This window comes from Grus americana, chromosome 10 (assembly GCF_028858705.1).
Source record: "Grus americana isolate bGruAme1 chromosome 10, bGruAme1.mat, whole genome shotgun sequence".
In the NCBI taxonomy this organism is placed as follows: Eukaryota; Metazoa; Chordata; class Aves; order Gruiformes; family Gruidae; genus Grus; species Grus americana.
The window spans coordinates 9,019,458-9,039,924 of NC_072861.1; the positions used below are offsets into that span (position 1 = coordinate 9,019,458).

Below are 20,467 nucleotides of genomic sequence, written 5' to 3' on the forward strand. Positions count from 1 at the left end.
ATAGAGCCAATTTAGGCAGACTTCCTGCCCCACTGAGTTTCCAGGTATTCAATTCCCTCCTGCCACCTGCCCTGCCCTTCAGATGCAACTGCTAGCATCATTCAACTGCTAGATGTCATTCGACATCTACGGATGCTGCAGTTAATACATGGGCTCCTGAGGCTTGTGTCATCCCACTTTGAGTCATAAGCACCTGCCCTTCCTGCAAACGGCATTATGAAGTTTTATAGTAAAAGCCCTCCAGGTGAATACGAACACATTGCAACAAGAGGCTAGGTAAGTGGTAATTGCATGAGTACAAAAAGCTCATTATTTTGCTCAAATAAGCTGAAAGATAGGTGTTTAATGTCATGGCCACAGTGCATCATGACATTTTCTGTACTACCAGCATGGCAACGTCACCACAGCAGGCTGCAGATACTGCCTGCCTCTCACTTTACTTGTGGACACAATATAAGCTAAGAATGTAAGTAAAATAAAATCCCATACATGTAGTCAAGATTTCACCCACAAGACAGAGAAGACCCAAACACCTAGAGGACACAACCAGGAGAGAAACCTCCCCAGGCTCAAGGGGTTTTTTGTCCCCCCCCCCCCCCCCCCCCCCGACAAAAAAACCCCAAACAAACAAAAACCCACCAAAAGAAAAAACAACCCACCCACCCCCCGCACCCTCCCCCCAAACTCCAAACTTGCTGAAAAAAGCAAAAATGTCCCAACAGCCACCTATCTAACAGCCAGACTTTCTGTTAGCACCTGGGAAACGGTGTTTGCTGTGAATAAGCTAATGTTAACTCTATGTTTTCCAAACATCCGGTGGTCAGGACTCTCCACTTCCTCTCTGCCCTGGTGCATCGAATGCCATGCATTGGGTCTTCCAGTAGAGTGTCTGCACTTGTCACTGATGAAGGAAGAACCATGGCTGGGAAGCACAATCCAGTTTTGTCTTTGAAAAAATACTTTCATGGGACCTATTGCAAACATACACTTGTTGACATATACATGTCCTTAAATGGAACCTGTTTCCTTTTAAAAACAAATAGTTGAGGTTGTAAGCATTTTAAGTTGGTTTCTTATGTACATATAAATTTACAGCTACCTTTTTCCTGCAGAGAATATGAAGGACTCTAGCTTACTGAACAGGGGTTTCCCAACGCTACTATAGCTCATTTTCTCAGTCAAGGAGCCAGCAACAGCAATAAGGGCAGAAAAGGAAAGGAGGTTGATTAAGTAGACTGCAGTTTTCCTTCTGCCATCCCCACTCCATATCAATAGCACCAGTGTAGTACATGCATGCTGGACACTTATTGTGTGCACACCTACAAAGATTCCTTTCCCCTCATACAGGTAGCAGCTGTAAGTGGCCCTATTTCTTACTCATTCTTCTTTCTTCTCTGCTTATCCCACAATTCTTATTGAATTCAGTCCATCTGAAAGTTTCCTAGCCAAAGGATGCCAGGCAAACTGAAGAGATGGATTCTCTTGAGCTCTATAGGAGGCTCGGACTGCCCTTGGACATCCTGACAAATATTTATCCTTACGCGGTATCACGTACAGCACCATACAAACCATAGTCTTCCATCGTCACTCTTAGTAATGCTTAAGAAGTTCACAGTTGGGTGAGACATTTTGATCTGAATTGTGAATTTGGTCTTATCTTTAAAATAGCTGGATAACACACACAATGTGTACTGAAATAGCAAGGCACAGTGAGCTGTGTTTAAAGTAAACATAGCCCAAATCAGGAAGCTTCCTTTCTTTGGTTGGCTGATGTTACAGCTTCTACATAGTTTTATTTTTTCCTTCCCTCTTTTCATAGCCATTCTACCTGTTACACAATAAACCATTTTATTAGTTGAAGGAAAAAAATCTGAAACTCTCCATAAAGCAAGGAAATCTAGACTTAAGGCTGTCATTCTGCAGCAAAGACACTCCATAGAGCCTGCCGGTTACTGCAGAGCCAGCACAAGACCTTCAATCTCAGATGTGTGGCAGGTAAAACAGCTCCCCACTTGGAAAGCACTGCAGCACATTGCAGACTGCAGGACAAAGCGCTAAACACAGCACAGAAAGCACATGTGCTGAAAAATCAGATTCACACTGAAAAATCAGATCCTTGGCATTTCCTCCTAACATTTTTATCAAGGAAGTTTCAATGCAGACACAGAATCAAGTTTTCAAGGTCTAGTTTTATGCTTCATTTTCTAGGCATGTTGACAAAAGCATGAGGAGGTCAAGGACTGAAGCAGCAGCTCAAATGGATTAGAAACCAGAATCCTCCTGGTTCCCAGTGCTCTACTTCCAACTATTAGACCACCCTGTCTTCTCTGGATGGTTCAGCTTCCTTTGTTTTCCTTTTGGTATAGCATTTAAAACACAAATTAAAAGGCTTGTTGGGACTCTGTCAAAAAGTCTTCTCTACACAGCAGATATACAAGAAAATAGGAAGGATTTACAGCAACCACAGTGTGACTGTAGCCACTGAATTTGTGTATCAGTTTTAAAGTCAGGATTATGTTTTCAGGCAGGCAACCAAATCAGCTGATACAGCACTTGCAGCAATGCACAGCCATGTCTCTCTGCCTTCGGTGTGTATGTGTGTGCATGTGTATTTGCTCTTGCATGCTCTAGTCACAAATACCCCATGAGTCCTTTTTTCTTAAACAGTATTTGCTGTACTTTAACGAAAAGACTTGAAGAACAAAATTAAAAGTATACCAATCTCAATCTCATCTGTAGTACAGAAATCACATGCTGGCAGCCTCAGCTGAGTCAAGTTCCAAATCTCAGTCCTTAACTCCCACGAAAATAAAGGCCAGGCTGGGCTGATAACAGCCAGTTCTGTGGGTGTGAGAGGTGAACTTTTAGTCAAACAGCTCAGCTCTCCTATGCACAGTGAAACTGCTTCCTAGAAAAGTAAATTTCATTTCTGGCACAGACTAAGTTTTCCCAGGGACAAGTCCCAAACAGTCTCATCTCTCTTTCCACTCCAAAAGCAGCAATGTTTTCTTTTCCTGTCACAAAAAAACCCCACAGAAGTAAATACCTATTTGACAAAAAGGCAAATCCAAAGGGAAACCGAGAAATACACACATGATTTCTTTCTAGAAAAAAAGTAAGATATAATGTGAGTCACACAAAAATAGACGCTTCTGATACTGGCAGACACTTGGGTATCCAAGGTTTGAAAATGCTGAAAGCATTTCTGCAAAACAGAACCACCCGTGCTGTGTAGGGGTATGCAGCTAATCAGTCTCCATTAACAGTACATCTACAGAAATATCAGAAACATATGCTGCTCCTTTTCCAGCACTATCATTTGTCTCAGCTTGACTCTCTTGAGAATCTTTGCTGCAAACGCATAGAGGAAATAGGCATTTCCTAGCACTATTTCAATGTGCTCCCTACCATCCTGATCTTGAACCTTTACAGTCTTTCCCTGGAAATAAAATCTTACATCCATCCCAGCCCAAGTCAGGTATCTCTAGATTTAAGATGGTGTAAGCAACATTCAGTGCCAAGCTCTTTAAGAGGAGTGAAGGGAAGATCAAAATCAAATTAATGAGAACTGAATCCTGCGTTGTTCTTTCTTACTGTCTATATTTTCTCCCTTACTTCACATTATGCCATTGGTAGGTTTCATCCCAGCCAGACTGCATACAAAGAAAGTAAAAAGACTGCTTGAAACTAACTTAATATGTAAAGCATTGTTCAGAAAGCCCATTCTGCTGAAGAAGCAGAAGTACACAGAAAGCATAGAAAAACTCAAGTTACCTGCAATGAGTCCCTTCTCTGCACTCACATAATTCCTACAGTTTTCCTATTGGCAACTTGGAGAGCTTAAAGGTTCATCATCCACCTGTGCTCAGAATTTAAGTAAAATTTTTTTATTGCCTGTTCTTCTGCTAATGGCATGAAGCTTCAGGATCTGAATAAAAGAGCAAATTGTTATTAGAAGTAGAGAAAAGATCAAATGTTCCCTCTTACATAAAACATGGTCTCTGCTGATCACACATGAGGTTCACTGGTGCTAACCGTTAAAGGGCTCTCATGAGGTAGATGAGCCCAATTCATTACTGCACTTGACCTTGTCTGTTGAACTTTACTCCCCTTCTTAAGTCTTTCCTTTCTTACATGTTAAAAGAAAACCCTATAATACAAAAAAGCCTTTCTATTAATTTATATACCTTTTTCTCAATAGCCCAGTGCTCACGAATAAATTTTGAAATAACAATGAAATTTCCCCCACTACAACACAGTAGGGTCAGAGAGTTAAATATGTGACATAATCTGCACCTTATGCAAAAAAGAACAAATTAAATGTGTTATAAACCCCAGCAAACTCTAAAGAATGTTACCTTTTGCAAAATGTTCAAAGATTTTGCTGAATGTTAATTGAAAACTGCAGTTGGTAGAAATTAAGCAGCTGAAACATGTCCAGTAAGCTAAAAGCATCAACATTTAATTACTGAAATATGCCGCATGATCCAGAAAAGGCCTAAAAGCTGAAGCTATTGCACTGTGTAGCTCACTCAGCAAAGCACACAGCTGGTCTGTAAAAAAAATTTAGGCATGCACATGGCTTCTGGAATAGTTTAGAAAATCAGCTATATATCAGAACAGATTATTTAATCAGAAAAAGGAAAGAATTAAGTTGAAAAGAGTAAGGATAGATCAGAGGAATGCACAGATTAATCAACAAATTATAGTCCCATCACCAAGAGACTACATTGTGGGGGGAAACCTGCCTGGTGATTGAACAATAAAAAGCAACTGACAATGCTGAACTAAGAAAGTATTTGCACAGTATAGGGTTTTCCTTAAATAAAGTGTAGCGCGGGGAAGCAGGTACAGGGGATAGCAAGAAAACTTTTCTTTTTTCTTTCTCCATGCGCTAAAAATGATATGATGTCCGAAAGACCTTAATGCTTTTATGAAAAGAGATGCCTTCCAAACTCAAGGGCATTAAAATCCATTATATGTGACAAATGTCCTTAATTTTATTACTTGACAGTGAGTGAGGAGTCTATGGAGGACAGGAGGATTTTATTTGCTTGTTTTACATTTACATGTTTTACATTGTATGGCAATTGCCATTAAAAGATCTTGGAGCACCTGCCAAATGTTACTGGCCTAAAACATTAACACACTCCTGTAGAAGTTAACTTGCATTTGTCTATCTACAAAAGTAGGCTCAGAAAAAGAAGAGGATCTGCCAGACTGTAACAGATTAGTGAAAACGCTCAAAATAGAACTTGAATTTGATTCTCAAAACCAGGAATTATAAACAACCATATAAGTCCTCTTAAGGCACAACTTGTCAGGAATTGAATATGGCAATATTAATCTTACACAGCTGTTTGAAGATGTATATTTAGGCAGAATAGAATTTTAATGGGAAGGAATACTGTTGTTATAGAAAATCTTTCACCACATAAAAATGGTCAAAATCTTAGTGGGATATGAAAGGCCATTAATTCCAGAGAGGACAAAAAGCTCATTGTTCATCACAGATTACTTATATAGCAGATGATTCTCAGTGTAAGTCATCAGGTTAGGCTTATATCAAAAGTGATTTAGCTTGGGTCTGCTTGTTTATGAGATATTATGGTATTGTTGAAGAAAACTGAAGGTTTCTACAGCTCAGAATTCAAGCCATGTCTCTAATACACCAGAACCTCTGATGTTTGTACAAACTTCTAGGGACTGAAAGTTTCACAACCACATTTCTTAACATATTCTCCCCCTTGCTTCCTTTTATGGGTCAAGAGCTTCTGAAATTAATTTAAAAATAGATTACATAGAAATACCAGGAAAATTTCTCTAAACTACACCTTAAGATGAGTTTTGATCAAAAACTGCCAAGAGATAGAGCGAACAAATCAGATGTCCTTAAACTATTATAAATGTTTGTGGCAATCAAGAGCTAGACCCTTCACCACAACTGGCATGTATCAAGAAACAGCTATCGACTGTTTCGTGAATGAGTTGAAATACCTCTTCAACATTTTAAGATTTTCTTTGATTTTAGTCATATAATTTGAGAAGTCTAAAGAGGAAATGCCATTCCCAATTCTAGATGAGCAAACTAAAGATCAGTTTTTATGATGACACAGGTGGGAAGGAGGTCTAATAAGCGGGACCTCTCCCACTAGGAGTCCGCAACAATGCATCTCCCCCTTCTAACTTATAATAAAAGTTCGAATGAGAAAAGGAGTCTTCTAGATATTACACCTGCCACCTACTTTACAAGTTACAAAGAAAGAAGCTATTCAAAAAGAAGAAAATGCAGAAACTTGTTTACAGCATCAGTACTTCCCAGATAATTATTTTCTTGTTATATTTCAAACACATGCATCTTCCATATGAAATTCAGTTGTCACATCAAGCTATGTGCACATACAAAGTAGAAATGAAAGAGATGACTGACTGTTTATTTTAAGTGAATTTTTCTTTTACAGTTTAGTGTAACTGGAGGTAGATGCAATATTAAGTGATTTTTCTTCCAGTGCTTTGAAATTATAGTAATATATGAACATTAGGACAGAGTACTGGAGACTGGAATCAGTTGTTTAAAGTTAAGCCTACATAAACATGCAAATGAAACAACAAAAAAATAAATCACAGCAGGTTATATGATGATTGTCAGTACAGTACAGTGCAGATCTTCTTGGAGGAAAGGTTGTTTCTACGTTGTCAAAATAGGAAAGCTAGTACTGCAAAAAAATATGATATATGCTACTTGAAAATATACACAAGATTCAAAGATAGAGTATTACAACTATTCCATTCATATTATTTCCCATATATCTCAAACCATCAAAATCTAGTTAAAGGGAATTACATGGCAAAAGAGTCTGCAATCTGCTACGCATGACTATATTTCAGATCTTGCAGGCAGGAGTTTCATTTCATATAATCATATGAAAATGGATACCACCACTGTCAGGACTTTTGCCTTAACCAAGTCTATCAGCCTCACTTTCAGAGATGCTAAATTTGTTCTCTTCAGTAGATGCCTCTGCGGGAGTAATGGAAACTCCCAGCAACTTCAGTTTAAAGCATTTTTTACAATTACCTTACACTATTACTTGGTCCATTCAACAAATAAGTGCTCATTAACCTGTAACTGGGGAGAAATACTAATAATTAGACAGGACTTAGCTATGTTTTATTAACAAAATTATGTAGTAGCGCCCTTTCCTTAGAATTCTAGATTTGCACAGGAGCAAAAATGGTCTGGTGTAATATAAATGGCAAAAAATATTTTTAGCCATAAATGGAAAATTCTTTTAAAATAAGATTTGTAATGCTTTTTTTTTCTTTTAAATTTCCTGCAAATTTTGTTGAATATAGATCACCCAAAAGGCAGATATTGAAATGCTAATAAATATCTGCATATATGACTGTACACTGCAATATATCACAGACAGATGCTCAAAAACTGCTTAGAAAGAAAAATCAGATTGCATGCTTTTGTTTCCTGTTGCCAGGTGCATAAAATTTTTGAATCAATTAATGAACAGATTTATGCATGTACTTAATTCAAAGACCACAAGTAATGTTACTGGAATGAGGGCGACTCCTTAGAGACTTTACGATAGGCCTCAAACCAGCAGGCCAATAACGTTCTGCCTCTGGCAGTATGGAGTCCATTTCAGGAAAGGAAAAATGCCAAGTAATAACTGACCTTATTCTCATCCTTCCCTTCTAGAACAGAAAGCTTCCCAAACGAAGTTTACAAGAAAGCTGTAGGCAAGCCTCCACTCATCATGCAGATGTGATGGTCCTTTTAAAGTCAACAGACAGGATTAACATTTGATCTCTAATATACAGAATACATACAATAAAACTTGCACTGGTTTTAAAATGGGAATGTACTTCCTGGCTCAGGAACTGTGAATCTGCTCTGTAATGCACAAAATGTATTTGTTTCCTTCTTAGGTAAAACCCCAATATAGTATTCAGTATAAATTTAAGTACTTTACATATGAAACTGATTTATATAGTATTTGAAACTTTACAAAATAGTACTGAAGTAATCAATAAAAAGATCAGGTTTAAAATATTTACATTTTATACATCATTTCCCCCTACTTACAATTATTAAATAATCTTCTGTGGTTTCCTTAATTTTAGGGAAAAACTTTTAATAACTACAAACTGAATTTGAATTACTTTCAAATGGCTTTTTACTTAAACAGAGTTTTAGCAAAATCACATTTCCAATGTGAAACATTATACCCGTGTTTTCAGTAGCAGAGAGATATATATATATATATATATATATCTCCGTGTTTTATAGCTGTTTTATAATGCAATCTTGTTTTCTATAAACAGTGGAGATCTAGATAAGAAAATGGCACAGTATGGATGGAAACATTATATTCCCAACTCTTAAACCCCTTTATGTCATTTGGCTTCCAGAATATCCAGTTTCTTGGTAATTTATGTTATTCTCCCAGTACTTTCAAGGAATCACAGATCCAATACTTAATTAGATTTTTGTGTCATCATCTTTTGAAAAGTTATTTCCTGAAGGTACTTCACAGAGACTATCACCATCTGTGCTGAAATCATCATCGTCGTCATCATCAGAATCAGCCAACGCTTTACTTGGTGACTTCTTCAGTCTGCTAAAACAAAAATACACATCTTCGCTATTAAAACTGCACATCTACATGCAGAACACTTATGCAAAGCTTAATTGACATTAAGGATGTTAAACAAACTTGGGGTCCAAAAGGGGTAGTTTATCATAGACTACATTTTACATGAAAGAAACATGCAAGAGAATGAAGATAAAGCAATCATATTCTCAAGCACCTCTAACTAAAGTCACAGAGAGGGGAAACTAAACTTTGCACACTGAGATGGTCAAAGATTGCTGAGGAAAACTAACACAGGATAGCTATACCTCTCAGTCATTAGCAGGAAATTTTTATTACAACAAAGGATAAGAGTGTTGAGTCCCATCACCTTTTCCCATTTTTTATTCCCTGCCTCAATGACTTTATTCAGGAGGCAGATCTCGGAAAGAAGGTTTGGGCACCTAGAGCACCCTGGAAGGAGTTGGAGAACATTTGTAGAGAAAGGAAATGCAAAAGAGTTTCACAGGTCTGTTTCTAAAACTCTGTCTGCTTATGACAAACTTGAAGTTTGTTAGAGGAAGCCCTGAGTTTATGGACTAAGGAAGCAATAGAGCAATCTAGTGAGTGGTGGTGTGATGCATAATTGTAAGGTCTGACAAGTCATGCTACCTTAATTCCTTCTTTGCAGCGTTAAGCTGTCCTTGCAATTGTTCATTCATGTCTAGTTGCTCTTCCAGATCTCTCTGGAGTTTCTTTTTGGCGCTTTCCAGTCTGTCTATTTCTTCTTCAGCTTCTTCAACTTGACGTTTCATTGCTTTCAAACGCAAACTCAACTGAAATATTTACATGTCAGCTGATTAGAGGACTATTTTAATAAAGGAATTTTATTCTTCCAGCATCTATGAGAGGGAGAATAAAGACACAACTTTGCCAGTGTAGTGACACTGTAATCCTATGCTTCAGAAATATTTGAATGTCAGCATTACTTTGAGAAAAATGATGGGAAACAATATTTTAAGAAGAAAAAACAGCAACCAGCAAATGTAACTTTGGTAGAGTAAGACAGTATTATGTGATAACAAGAGCCGGTTATCGGTAAGGGAAGACTGGAGCTATTAGTGTGTTTAAGTTAAGCAATTTTACCAGACAGATTTTATAAGTTTTAAAAACCCAGAGGATTTTAAAAGATTGTTCCCTTAACAGATGTTCATTCTCTAGGCAAAATATTAACTATTTGACTTACGTACTGAAACAAACCATGTTTTAAGCAAGGAATCAACAAAGACCACAGGAATGGTAGAGCACATTGCTATTAGAATATCAATGTATGCTTAATACTTGTAGCCTATATTTAACAATAAATAGCTTCTTTCTTTAAACAAAATTTTACAGTGGCAAAACAGAATATATTGTTTGTTGGTGTATGTATTTATAGGACCATATCTTAGTGTAAATATTTATAGGATCATGTACTGTCTGTTATTGGCTTTATTTCTTAAAATAATTATAGCATTGCTTCTATAAGTGCTTCCTTTTCATAATTTTAGAAATGAGTAACAGTTTAGTACTAGACGAAAAACCATGACAATGGGAACTGCAAATCTCACTAAACGGGAGTCTATAAACAACAGAGTAATAGGTATCTATCTATATTCTTCTCATACTTTTATATATGATAATTTATGCTAGTATGATTAATATCAGATATTTGCATATTAGTCTTTCCCTCTACCTGGTCCTTTTGATCAGTCAATGAGAGGTGTTCATCATCTACTTGCAACATTAACTCCTTCACTTTTCTCTCAAGTCTGCGGTTACTTAGCTGGAAATTAGCTCTATCCCTAGAAAAAAAAAAACAAACCACAAAATAAACAAAAGACAGGCTTGTTAAAAAAAAGGAACTGAAATACTTCCAATCCCGTGGATGTAATTCCTTTGCAATGTTCTAAGAATTAAATAAATACTAATGGCCTCTGCTTTGATTTACTGATTCCATGCAACGTATTAAGAAATTTGTTCAAAAGCATGAACCACTAAGGGGAATTTCTTCTGTCTCCAGAGCAACATTTAGGAAAAAAAAAATACATTCCTCCAAGATTAAACAATGAAGTGAACATGAAAATGAAACTGTTAGGCCCTGGAAGAGGTTGCCCAGAGAGGTTGTGGAGGCCTCATCCCTGGAAGTGTCCAAGGCCAGGCTGGATGAGGCTTTGGGCAACCTAGTCTAGGGGAGGATGTCCCTGCCCGTGGCAGGGGGGTTGGAACTAGATGATCTTTGAGGTCCCTTCCAACCCAAACCATTCTATGATTCTATGATAAACTACAGTGAATATTTCTAAGGCTGTTACTGATATTAGATATTGATAAAATAATGAGGTATGGAACCACGTTAGCAATGTGCAGTTTTAAATTTATAAAGCAACTTCTAGTGTGCTTTCGATCAAAAAGAAAATTTGCAATACTTGTATGAAACAGTAACCATTTTAATTTGGTGCTTGTGAGGAAAAAAAAAAAATCAAGTTAATTGTATTAGAGACTTAATATTAGCAAAAGGACGCATTCACAAACATAAACGTGCATGTTTTGATTTTAACTAGTTTCACCTCTCTTCGTTTTCAAGTCGTTCTTCTAGCTCTGTGATCCTTGCTTCCATTTGAGCAACAAGTCCCTCTTTACTGGATCGGTAAGAACCCTCCAGGTGAAGGATTCGGCTCTTCAAGTCTTTGTTCTATAGTTGGAACATACTTGATTACTACATACATGCTAATATTAACAAATTATCACCTTAACACAAAATAAATTTCTCCAGGCAAGCATAAGGTGATTGGTATATTTTTAATTAGTAAATATGGATAAAAGAGAGTCAGTGAGATTTTATTGTTTACTACAAACAAATCTTCTGCTACTGTGCTTTATTAAAAAGAATTTAGTGTTAAGTTTCAGTTAAAGTTTTAGGTTTAAATGGACCCTTGAACTTCAGACGGTTGCAAGCCCCTTCCAACAGTGCCAAAATTTTTCAAATAGCATCAGATCTGTCTTATTCTCCACACAATTCTTTTGTCAAATTCTGTATTCTTCCCCTGTAACTCACTGATATGTGGCTAAAACAAGTAGACAAAGAAATTACTTGCAGCCAGTATTGCTTTACTCTATCAAAGCTGTTACTGTGGGGTTTTTTCCCCTTTTTCTTAACTATCCAGTGCTAGTCCTACTACATAAAGAGTTTGAAAAACTTTGCAAATTGCATGATCTGTAAAAACAGACTTTTTGCTCAGATTTACACTCCAATTTTTATGAGGCTAGGTAATTTAGGTTGTCAATGGGGACCTAATGATAAAGTTGCCAGAAAAAAAAAAAAGAATTACATGAGGAACAGAAAATAAAGCTCTTTGCTACAGAGCTTCAAACCATGACCTCAGATCTCAAACACTAAAAACCCTATGATATCAAAGTCAGAACTAAAGATCTACATGGGATATACCAGTAGGTGGTGTTCTTTTTTCTCAAACAGTTAAGATGGTATTAGTTTCACTTAATTTCAGGCACCAAATTAGGTGTCTGGTATAAACATGTTCTTTAAATTTAAATTACAAGCTGTTTTACATTTTTGAAACTGTCAATAATACTATGACTTGCTAAGATAGCTTTCCTCTGGATGTCAGCTGGGGGCTATGATAGCAATCTTGCTTTCAAAGATGACTGAGCTACAGAATGAAGTCTTGCAAAAAGCTAGTAAGTATTTTTAATGAACTTTCCATCACAGATATTGAAACATGAGAGTCATATTCCTTCCCAGACAGCAAAGAGTAGCAGTTCTCTATCAAATCTGTATCTTTTCTTTCAGAGGCATGTCATTTTTTCACTTGTTTGCTCCTACAGAAGAAAATACTCAACTAATATCACAATTGCTTGAAATTATGATCTGTCTTCAACAGTGTTCCTGAAGTACTGATAAGACTTCGAAGAACATTTCCTCCAAAAGTGGTCAAAGGATTTACAGCTAAACTGGATAAAAGTGTCTTTTATATTCTAGTCTTTTCAGTATACGTGCTTTTTAAAAGTTTCTATATTGATATCTCAGTTTTATTCTAAAACAAATGTATTATATCAACTGTCACATTTCTTATTTTAAATGTCTTTGATCCTAAAGTGTCCAGACAGAATTTATGTAGTAGAGAAATGCCTGCACTGACTACAACAAAAATGTCTTATGAAAAAATACTAAGAGAATACTTAATTCAAGATTATAATATTTTCTCTTGAGTATCAGTATTAAGATACTCATGGTTTTTAATCTATTCTTACTAACACATACTTCCAGCAGCACGCTATGATGGGATAGTGCCAGCTATCAAATACTGTATTCCTTAAATGCTTATTTGAATTTCCTAATGAAGGCAAATAGCCAGCCTGTTATCTTACTAGTGTTATGATATGCCAGTCATAATTACCTGTCTTTCCAAGGAAATTTTGTCACACTCTAAATCTTGTTTTATAGCTCTTTCCTGAAGTAGCTCTATCCTCATTTGTTCAATCTAGTATAGAAAGAAAAGACAGAACTTTTAATAAAGGATTAAATTTACATTTATCTATATGATACTCTGTGTGTATGTATATATACACACACATATATAAAATACATATATCTATGCAATGAAAAAAAAATTGCTCTTTCTCACAACTCAAGACATATATATGATTTCAGATGAAGTTTACAATTACAATCTTGAACAAAATTTTCCACTTCACGAAGCCCATGTTATTCCCAGTGCTTATTCTAGGCATTTTCCAGCCACACTGGGTATTGTTGATGTTCAGTATATATATTCTGTAGCAGGGTACTGAACTCTAAAATGTTGCATGAGAGACATATTACGTGGCAGGTAACTGAGCTCCAGAACACCACATCAGTCTTCAAACACCTTCTATAGTTGTTTTCTTCATACTTAAGTCTGAAGCTCTGAAATTGCACCTTACCTTTAAGCTGCTGACTAGTCAACTTTAAAGTTTCACTTTATTAAACACAAACTGCTAACTGCAGAGAAGTATCCAGAACTCAGTGAGATACTCTACAGATGATTAGTTTTCTGTGTCCATGAGAAAAGGAAAAGCTCTTTTTCAACAGACTCTGATACATACTAGATATAAACATTGCTCCTCTCCTCCAGTCAATTTTATGTCTGTCATACCAGGAGAGGACAGACTTCCGGATTTGAGGTTGTTTGTTTTGTTAAAACACAACTTTTGCTAGTTTCTGTAAATATTTCAGTTGCATCTTCAATAACCAAAAGGAAAGCACATTCTCTAAGATGTTAAAAAACTACCTGATCAATACAGAATCAAGATAAGAATACAGTATTAGTTTGTTATCTCACTATTGCACTTGACTGGAAAACTAAAATAAAAATTCTGAGGACCAAAGAGAAACTCTAAACTGCTTAACAGCTGCTACTGAAACTTCAGGGCTAAAGGAAAAAGTCTGTAGTGCCCAAATACTTTTCTTGCCTCTCATTCCTGCTGAGACTGCCTTCAAGTCTTTACAAATGCCTTTGCAGGCATAGCTAATGTTACCACAGCATTTGTGCTATTCCCTGCACAACGTTGACTATGATGAACATCACCTGAGGAACACAGTGAACATCTATGCCAATTACTGTACCTGCAGAAAGACTGACAAAGGTTTCACTAGCCACACCATTCTTCCCTGCTTTACAACAGTTACACGTGAACTTGCGTAAAACTGTCACAGTTAAACAGCTCTAAGTTACAGATTTATCTCACTAAAGGTCTTTCAAAAGCCATTGGGAATTCTTGCATTAAAAAGTCCAAAAGCAATGCTAAGAATGTGAAGGTTAAACAAGTACAGCACATAAAATTTTACCGTAGGCCTTTTTTATTTACCAGATTATAATATTAAAAGATTTATTTTTAGTTAATCACATGTTTAAAAGAAGTCATTTACCACTGTTTCTGCAGCTTTGAAACGAATATATGATACAAAGAATGGTAGCAATGCATGCAGTTGCATATGTTATGTCACAGTACAGTTTCAGAACAGTAGAAGGCATTCCTGAAAACTAAGGTCATAACAGTTACTGGACTACAAATGTTAGCACGTGGCTCAGTTCTCAACAGCTGGGTAACTTCCTAAAAGTTCTCATTGTCACATAGAAACCTAATAATAAAAATAATGGTTTATACATTATAGTAAGATATTATTTTATATATTAAAATATTTTCTGTATAGAAATTAGAATAAATCATGTATACAATAGTTACATTTATTAATGAAATATATGAAAAAAGTTATAATGTGAGGGATTACATATAATTTATTCTGTTGTAATTGCTTTAGCCATGAAGACAGACACAGGAAAAGAAAAAGCAAAATTTGTAGTAGAATTAATGACTAATTAAAAAATGCAACTGTAAACTGAAGAAAGGGATTTTGTTTTATGTAGGAATTTGCTTAATGGACCACTCTAAAGTTCTACTGCACTCTTACTGTGCTCGAAGGCTGTGACAAATTTGTGCAACCTTCCCAAGATCTCAAATTAAGGAATTATTTAGAGGACAATTATTTTATTTCCAAGATGACTGCTCCTGTTGTTGAACACCTCATGGTAAAAGCAACCTCCCAGAAAAACAGTGCGAGAGAGAAAAAAGTACTATATCTGATTAGAATCAGAAAGCTACGTGCAAATGTATACAAGAGCTTGTAAAAAGGGCAGCAGGATTCTTGCTGGGGGAGGTGGAAACTTTTCACTTATCTCCTTGCACTTTTCATTAGTAAACATAATTAACATGCACAAAGGAAAAAAAGCAGTTGTCTGCCAAAATGTGCTCAAACTTTTCATTTATTTCACAGCAGCTAACAGGCTCTGGGTATGTACCATGCAGAGCTTTGTGCTTCACGTTCTACCTTTCCTATATCTAATATATTCTAATTATAAGATAAACTATTTCTGCAGCTTAAGGCAACAGTCATCATAGCTGGATTTGAAGAATGCTAACAACAAAGAATTGAGAAAAGCAATAGTATCAGATTTTACAAAGCTTTATTAGATGTAACAGCATTTTGTGCCAGATTTAGGATTAGAAGCAGTTGTTGAATTCACTATTAGCAAAAGCAATTTGATTTCTAATATTATTTTAGATGCCATTACCATTGTTTACCATCTCGCACCTATGTTTCTTGTTAATACTTAAGTAGGGAAAAATACAATATATACGTGCCTATACATATGCACACACACATATATACCTATGTACACAGTTCTCAAGTATATGACCAAAAAACCGATGTTTGACAAACAAACAAGCTAAAGCCAAACAAACTCCTTTGATCCTTCATAATTGAAAAGCAACCTTCATGTCCACATTTTCATTTGTTTGCTTCCCACACCAGAGGGATACAGCTATCCATTGGGAATGCTTTACTAAAGGGAAGTGAACAATGCCGTCAATGTAATTTTATCCTTCTGTATTTATTATAAAATTGTCATGGAAACTAAGTCGTCCATTTTTCACACTTCCTGGAAGCAACTCTGAAGTCAGTAGATTCATGTTTGCATTTTCACAGATAACAAGAATTGATGAGAATATCTTCAGTATTTTTCAATTTTGTTTGCCAAAACAAAATGGCAAGAGGTACTTCATTTCATTTGTAGGAAAAAAAAAAAAAAAAATCATGTACTGAAATGTGCCCTGTCCCTGATTGCTTTAGACTCAAAGGGCAGCTGAGTGCTCCAGTTTTCTACGTGTGTGTATTTGTTGACCATTTTGCTCTTTCCAGAGTTGCTACTACCTTAACATTTAAAAAGGAATAGGGTATGATCCACGTTTCCCCCCCCCCTTTTTTTTTTTTTACTGTTTCCACTTTGTTGTGGTACTTCTGGAGATCAGGGAGGGAAGATGACAACAGTGTCTCATGCAGCCTTTCCCAGATTCAAAAGGGTGTATAAATTAAAAAAGGATAACATTTCATGGTAAATGAAATGTGAACTATCAGCCTTGCCAATGTTTATGCAAACATTTAGCTTTATGCAAAATAGAACCAGTTGTTTCAATTTGTTTTTACTAGAAATTTGAGTATTATAGTTCATTATCAGTATAGTAAAATAACACATTATAATTAAAAAAAATTACAGAAATACCGATATTACCAAAACATATCCATTATCATTTCTCATGTCATTATAAATGCTTAGCAGACCCTGAAATACTCTTTAGTAATTTGACTACTTAGTCATTCTGGCATAAAATCAAAACAAAGCAACCTTTGTAACTCATGTGTGAAATGAGAGACTCCAGACCTCAAAGTAAACACATCTTTTATCCATTATGTAACATTTTGGTCACCCATCTGTATTTTAGGTTTCTATTCATTTAGCAAATTAACTTACTATAGTACCCACTAGTGCAGCTATGACTAAGGTTCTTTCATCCCAGGCTTACCACACAGGCATAGACTCAGGTATTAAAGGCTTCCTAATTTAAAAATAGCATGACCCCACATTATTATGGGTCCTTTACATTCTGTTTCACCCACTAACTCAGAGTCTGTACAATATCAATGGAATAATAGCAAAAAGACTATATTGCAATCAAATAGAATCTCAGTAACCTGAGTCCCAACAAAGTAATGGTGCCTTGGTGTTTCAAGGATGCATGAAAGAAACAGGAGTTCTAACTCACTTTAAAACTCTCCAGCTGTCTCAGTGGAATACACAATTTCATTGAAGATACAGAAACTAAGATTTTACTTTCTGTTCTCCCTCTGAAATTAAAGCTATTCCAAAGAATGTCAGTAATTGTTTATTTTTTTCTGGAGAAAGAAAGAGAAATGAAAACAGAACAGACTATTGTGGATTGTACCTCAATGCAAATTGTCTCTGGGACTTCTAGGAAATTACTAATGAGGTATAGTACTTAATGTAAAGCTACAGTAGTAGACATGCTGTAATGAGTTACGCATCAGTTTCATATCTTTCAGAATGTAAAACTAAGGCTAAGAACATTGTCTAGGCTGTGATATTTCAAGACAGCCACATCGCCATATTCCTCTCTGTGGACTAATCAAAACTTACATAATACTGACTGCTCAACCATGGATGCTCTTGTTCCTTCTTCAGTCATCAGGCCCTATTCTCTACTTTTCTAGTTTATTTTAAATCTTTGCTACAGGAACTATAATTTCATATGTCAGTTCTTTCAGAAATCTTGCATAATATTATTAAGGACTCTTTCTTCAGAACAATGAACTCCTAATTCTCTTAGGCTGGTGATTTCCAGCTCAATGGTCTCATTTCCATTAGCCCACTCCAATTCCCCTCACTTGCACATTCACTGGCCTTACTGAAGACAGAGGCAAAGTATTAGTTTATTTGAGGAGGAATACCTGGATTACTTTTTATCTTGATTGATACTTAATTGTACAGTTTCCACAACTTCTTTCTTCTACTTATACAGTCAAGAACCTTTTTGTTACTTGTTTGAATTACTATGATATGTCTCACTCAGCTTGGCAAATCTCACTTTATCTTTATCTGCCCCATGAGAAACAACCTTGTTAAAAAAATCCTTCTTCCTCTCTTTCTGGGCTATCTACTCATATAACACTTCTGGAACAAATGACTGATGTTTTTATGTGGAAAATGCTTTACAACTGTCTTATCTTTGATATACCTTAATCAGATTTTTTTTTTTTTTTTTTTACACTTGTAATGAAAATAAAGCTTCCTCTCTGTTGAAACTGGCCAGCATCTTCAGTTCAGCTGCCTTCACTGATTAATTCCAGTATTTCCTAAGCTGCTCCTCCTCTGAAATCAAGACTCTATTATGCTGGCCTACTTTTCAGTAAGGTTAAAAAATTGTGATCTTTCATTCTGAGATACTTTCTACAACCAGGCTTTCTCCGACAGCCTCACCACCTAAAACTAAGATAGCATCATCTCTGCATGCTTCAATGATTACTTGATGTAGCTCACTGCATCAAGAATATCAGAGGATGATACTGGTCTTCAGTCTTTATATGCAATCTGTGTCAGTTTTCCAGTTAGGAAAACAGGAAAAGATTGGTCTGTGATGACATGGAGGAGCATATTTAATCATGTTTGTGAACCTTGGTTTTTTTGGATTTACATACTCTGCCTAAGTATAGTATATAAACCCTATTGCTAATCATTATTTAGTTAATCAATGTTGTTTGTGATCCTAATAACAACTTTTCCTCATCATTATACAACAGTTGGAAAACTTGTTCAAGTACCTGTTCTCTGCATCTATTGATCCTCTCAGACAACAAATCCGAATTAGTCTTTTCTTCATCAAGCTCAAGTTCCAGGTGAGATAACTTGTCCTAAGTGGAACAAACAAAAGTAATTTCAACCTGCTGCTAGGGCATTCTTCCTTAAACTTCAAGGACTCCAACTGTCTGAAAGACTAGGCTTAAAAAGTGAAATGCCTCTGAAAACACATACAGAATCTAGAAAAAGAGATGACAGGTAGATAAACCTTGAAATTGAATTTGTTTGTCTGACTGAAGTAAAATAGAAGTTTCATTTCCTTTTTTAATCACTCCCACCAATTTCAAGAAAATAAGATAAATTCTGTAATGTTTCTAGAGACTGTTTTGAGAATGTCTAAGTTACATTATACGTTCAGAAGATAAATTTCTTTTCATATGTGTACAATGGTATAAAAGTGTTTATGAAAGTTAAATGACAGCTTGGTTGGTCCAAACAGTTATGAAGCTAACCTTGTAATAACACAGAGTAACAATATTACTCCTGAAATGAATTGATAATTGATGCTAAATAGAACTTGCACTTCTAAATACTTCTGAAGTTCTGAGTGATGGGCCTATGAACGAAAATAATACAATTTTGCCTAATAGATTCTAGAGAAAATTAATTTAAAAATTAATTAAACTGATGAAAGAACAATTGCAATTTAGAACACATCATGCTGCAATAGATACCCTAACAGCTCACCTTTAGAATATACCAGAATAATTCCTGAAGTAGTACTACATGGAGTTTCAACAACATCAAGTTATTTCAATTCTTCCCAGGCAGAATCTATGTTCAAATACCAAAATTATTTTAATCAATTCTAATAAGATACCAACCCTTGAAAATGTCTTTTACCTCCATTAATTTGATTTGTCTTGCCCGATCATCTTTTAAGTGGGTTTTGGCTTCCAGTTCATACTCCAAGCCTTTCACAGTCTGTTCCAGCAGCTGAGTTTTTGTTATTGCCTCATCCTGAGCTCTCTGGTGGTCTCTCAAGTTTTCTTCCATAAGACGCATCTGAAACAATAAGATTATGGTAATACACTTTATACTGTACTGTCTATAAATAAATGATGTCAGTAAAGGGAACTGACTACAAACATGACAGATCCAGAAGCATGACAGGAATTGCACTGAGTTATATGCTTTTCACAGTAATTTTTGGTTTATCCACAAGATGGCACCAAGACAATAAACTTGGATTTAATATCAGATCAAAAGACATGCTTCACACTACAGGTTTTACAGCAACAATTATACATAGAGTGGGGGAAAGTGATTATTTATTTCTTTTTACCCAGTTAGAGCAAGCCAAAGTTTTTACCATTTTCTAAATGGTTATATCTTTGAAACTTTTGCAATATTATTCCTTTCCTTTTCAGACTACCAATACTTTAGGTTTTAAATAATTATGTAGTTTATATGTCTGAGGCACTTTGACGACAGCATTTTACCGATGACATAATTGCTAACATATATATATATGTATAACTTTTAGATATAGTAGGGCTATCTGCCAAGAACAAAAGTTTCCTACAGCATGTACTCAATAAAACTATCTAAAGACTTCACAGTACTTTA

General features: G+C 35.7%; 1 protein-coding gene across 6 annotated transcripts in view; it reads right to left on the reverse strand.

Moving 5' to 3' along the window:
* Positions 1-6,413: 6,413 nt before the first annotated feature.
* CGNL1 (cingulin like 1) overlaps positions 6,414-20,467 on the reverse strand; it is a 62,980-nt gene continuing 48,926 nt past the window's right edge. For 4 of the 6 annotated variants that reach the window (XM_054836436.1, XM_054836434.1, XM_054836432.1 and 1 more), the window contains exons 13-19: positions 19,742-19,903; positions 18,862-18,951; positions 13,043-13,126; positions 11,195-11,319; positions 10,324-10,432; positions 9,261-9,424; positions 6,414-8,636 (exon numbers count right to left, since the gene is read on the reverse strand). In XM_054836436.1, coding sequence (XP_054692411.1) covers positions 8,498-8,636; positions 9,261-9,424; positions 10,324-10,432; positions 11,195-11,319; positions 13,043-13,126; positions 18,862-18,951; positions 19,742-19,903 — 873 coding nt within the window. In that variant the 3' untranslated portion in view covers positions 6,414-8,497. Of the gene's footprint in view, positions 8,637-9,260; positions 9,491-10,323; positions 10,433-11,194; positions 11,320-13,042; positions 13,127-18,861; positions 18,952-19,741; positions 19,904-20,467 lie in introns of those variants that run through there. The other 2 variants (XM_054836433.1, XM_054836435.1) reach the window with 2 other exon arrangements.